The sequence below is a fragment of the Cyphomyrmex costatus genome, unplaced genomic scaffold (assembly GCF_001594065.2).
Source record: "Cyphomyrmex costatus isolate MS0001 unplaced genomic scaffold, Ccosl1.0 scaffold1711, whole genome shotgun sequence".
NCBI lineage: Eukaryota > Metazoa > Arthropoda > Insecta > Hymenoptera > Formicidae > Cyphomyrmex > Cyphomyrmex costatus.
This window is the reverse complement of record NW_017275729.1, coordinates 1-4,325: the sequence shown is the minus strand read 5'-3', so window position 1 is coordinate 4,325 and position 4,325 is coordinate 1. Positions and strand designations below refer to the sequence as shown.

The 4,325-nt window shown below is 29.3% G+C and overlaps 1 protein-coding gene across 1 annotated transcript; it reads right to left on the bottom strand.

Annotated features, from left to right (window-relative positions):
- Nucleotides 1-7: 7 nt before the first annotated feature.
- On the bottom strand, nucleotides 8-3,502 carry LOC108771310 (cytochrome P450 4C1; the record flags this gene model as incomplete). The annotated part of the gene is made up of 7 exons (XM_018537413.1): nucleotides 8-25; nucleotides 157-269; nucleotides 392-473; nucleotides 612-738; nucleotides 2,324-2,390; nucleotides 2,610-2,804; nucleotides 3,412-3,502. Coding segments are annotated over 7 exons (693 nt in total), but the record flags the coding sequence as incomplete, so codon positions are not given.
- Nucleotides 3,503-4,325: the final 823 nt, after the last annotated feature.

Genomic DNA, 4,325 nt, shown 5'->3' with positions numbered 1-4,325 from the left:
TCGCAACCGCAGTTGTATCGTGCCCCTATTAACATTTTTATATTATTTCATACGTCCTTTTAGTAGATATATTATTTTGCTAATTTAATTAAATAAAGAGAAAATTTAATGTTAAAAAAAGTTGGAAAATTTTAATTTTAATTTTGGACGTTTCACCTCAAACATGAACGTGTCGACTTGTGCTCTCAACTCATCATCGGTCAAAGGGGTGTCATCTTTCTCATTCTGATCTAATAATAGATCTAAGAATGCCTTTCTCTTCCGTTTATCTAATATAATAAATTTTATTAAATAAAGAATATTTAGAAAGTAGATCAATTATGTGTAATTTGTAAAATATGTACAATATACAATTAAAATTTATAATACCTAGGTTAAATATTTACAGTACCTATGTTAAATTCATTGTCTTCATTTTCGAGATCTGTATAGTCGTTTTGCGATTGTCGTTCAATCTTCCTCTTATTTATTACCTACATATATAGAATTTATCGTTTTAGATATTAACATGAACATTCCTCAAATAAAATAATGTAAAAAATGTAGTAAAACTTTAACATTGCTTAAAGTTCTTAAATATAAATACAAAGACGTTTTTAGCATGTTTATACCTCTTTTGTAAATCCATGCAATATATCAAGCGCTGATTTAAATTGTTTCCCTGCAGGCAATGAGTAGAACAACCAATCAAACCAATACCACGGTTGAAATAATCGATCCATTATTAATGAAGAAGTTCTAAAAGTACGATTGTCAATTGTCGTAAATAAACTACATATATAATTAATTATTACAACTTAACATTAATTCTTGACATGTAAATGATATGTCTGTTCGCGTTGCATGAAATCCCCAAATAATTTTGCACTTAAAATGAGATAGATAGGTATATATTCGGCGTTAAAAAGAGAGAAAGCGAAGATGGTAAGTGCAAAAAGTGCAAGCAACGCGAACGGACCTAATAACTTATATTAGCACCATTTCATTAATAACATTGTCCGATAAAACATTTTTTGCAACACGAGTATGAATACTCATTCTCTATGTATTTTGTTTTCTAAACAAGGCCAATTATTATCATTATGTCACAATTTGGAACAAATAGTATTATAGAGATAAAAAGTGACTATTGACGTTTTTATGACATTGTCAAAAAATTCATTAATGATTCACAAAATAAGCATTAAAATTTCCAAATTTAAAATGCATTTCGTTTTAATGACTTTTTATGTATTTATAATGCTTTTCTTATATAATATGTGAGAAAAAATTATTACTAAATTACTATATCATCATATCATAAAAATAAAAAACACATCAAAACAAAACAAAATGCAAAAGAGAAATTTTAAAAATTAATCTTTTTACATTAAAAAAATTTTAACAAATAATTGTTTGTTCACAATTTTATAAAAACTTTTATAAATTTGTCATTTTGAGGTTGTCGTGTTGAGCTCAACAGATATAATATATGATTTTACAAAGCATGCACACGCACACGTACACACACACGCATACTCAGTCATCCATGTCGGCGTCGCGTTAAGCCAAAAAGAACGGAAATACGAAGACTGATTTCGGCACCCTTGATCATTGCGGTTAGATCGCACGCTAGCGGCGCTCTTTCATCTAGTCCGCGACAACTGCAAACAATTGCCGATACGCGGCTTCCTTGATCTCGCGGTTCCTCTTTTGGTTCCGCGACTCTTAGAATTTTCAACTCGCCAAAACGAGGTTCAAATTCGGGTTTTTTCGGAAACCCGAGTCTTCCCGATATTACGAGGGATCGGTACATTCATTCCGAAGTCGACCACGGTACTGTGAACGTCGAGCGAATTCGAGAACGATTTTGAGTATTAGTGTACGGTGCGTGTGTAAAGTGCGTGGCTCAAGGCAATCACCTGAGGCGGTGCTACTAGGTAGCTCAAGGTATTGTCCCAGGCGTAGTCACGGATATCTACATGCGAAAACGGAATCACGTTCCGATGCAGTGATCCGACACGCGCATCATCTGAACGTGCGTGAGTTTAGACGCTTAACGCGCCTACGTTGACTGTTTTACAATAAACTTTATTAACTTGACTCTGTGTGACACTTCTTTAGTAGTTGAATATCCTTACACGAAACTACGGTGCGAAACAGTAATTGTTTTGTGCTGATCTAGCGAAAACAGATGCCATTGTTCTTGAGATTGTAACATAATTTTGTCTAATACACAGATTTATATTCGGCAAGCAAAAATGCATGGAAAGTAACTATTCGCACTTGTGTTGGAAATAGCATTAAACAGTATAATAGCATTATAAAAATTTTGGAAACTGACAGATGTACTGTTGACGTATATTTGGTTACGGCTTCTTGAGCATGTATATTTACACCCATTGCTGTTTCTGCAAGATAATAATTAAAATTATTGACAAAGTATTTATCATATCATGTCGCCTATAGTGCTATGATACAATTTAAGTTAACATATTTTTTTTTTTCTTCCTATCCGTAGAATAATTTATAAAATTTAGTACGGCAAAAAATATACAACAAACAACACATTTTTTCTCGCAAAATATTATAATTGTATACATATTGTAATTAAAAATATGGTACATTACCGCAGATAATATCGAGAGCAGCATTGATAATAAAAGGAAACGTATTAACGGCTTCTCCTGGATTCTTTTCTATCTCTTTTTGAAGACATTTTGTCAAAATCTCTGCTTTTTCAGATACAACCACAGCAAATTGATCTAATATACTAAAATGGAACGTCGGCCCGATGAGTTTTCTATCATGGAACCATTGTTTACCTAAAGTAGTATTAAAATGTGATATACATGTAAAAATAAAGTTATAAAAATATCGCAAAAAATAAAAAAAAACTTTTACAAATTCACGAGGAAATACTTCCACGTGCAAATTTCATTACTTCTCTCTCTCTCTCTCTCTCTCTCTATTGGTGTAATTTACAAGATTTAAAATTATTTTGACAACCCGAAAAGCTAATACATTTTGTTAAAAAGTGTTATATTTTTGTTAAATTTTTATTTTGTATGTATCTCAACAGAGCACATAAAAAATTTTACGTATTTAATACTTAAAATTGAAAGATAAAAATTTTTTTAATATTGTAATTCAAATAAAAAGATTAATTATTGTCAATTTTAGTCCTGGGAATACAAAATATAAAATACTTTTGTATGTTTCGTGAAATACGAAATACAAAATATTTTTATGCGCTTTGTCGAAATACAATTGTTTTACAAATACTGTTTTTTTAAATAAAAGTATTTTGAATACATATCCAGCTTCAAAATAAGCAGGAATTTATTTTCAATAGAATTCTAAATGTGAGAAAAAAATAAATACGTAATAAATATATGAGAAAAATAAATATGTGATTTATTGTACGTTCACCTGTAGATAATAAAAGTCCGTTGCCCAACCAAGGTTTCATCGTATCATAGAAATCACCTTTTGTGATATTTACGGTACTGGAAAAAATATGCTGTAAATATTTAAAAAAAGATACAATCGCATAATCCGATAATATAAAAAACTGTATAAAAAATTTTTGTAATATGATATATACTCATTAACAAAAAAAAGCAGATCACTAAATGTCAGCACAAGTTTTTGATATATTTGAGTAGCGATATCTCAATGAAAAATCGTTACACTGAAATGAACAAAAGTTTAAATTAAAGTTTGAACATTCCTCTTGGTAACCAATATGCAGATTAAATTTGAATAAATATGTAGATTAGAGGAACCTCTCAATGATTTATATCTTGACATATGTTGTGAAGATCATGATCCTGAATGATCATGAGGAAATTTTAACCGTCGAACGTTATTCGTAAAAGAGTTATGAACAAAAAAATTTTTTAAATAATGTTTCATTTCTGCTATGTAAAATCAAATTTTTCAGCTAATTTCCTGCTTTAAAAACATTACTTTTTTATATAATTTTGAATTATATAAATTATATAAATTTGTATTACACAAAGTGTATTACAAAATGGCAGGCACATTGAAAAATAAGAAAAAAATTGTCTTATTCAAACTTGTTAGTCTTATTTATAAATTATTGCATTACTCAGGGAAATTGGTTGCCAGGTACAAAAGTGTATGAGTTTTTAAAATTATTAATTTTCAAACATACTCATATTTGGAACATTTTTCTACAATTTTTTTTTTTACAAAGTCGAGATTTCCTTATTTGGGCATATTAATTTATGTTAAAATTTAGTGGCTCATCAAACAAAAAACAAAAAGCACATTGTAGAATTAGCCTTACTAGTTCTTTTGTATTACATAAATATTATTTT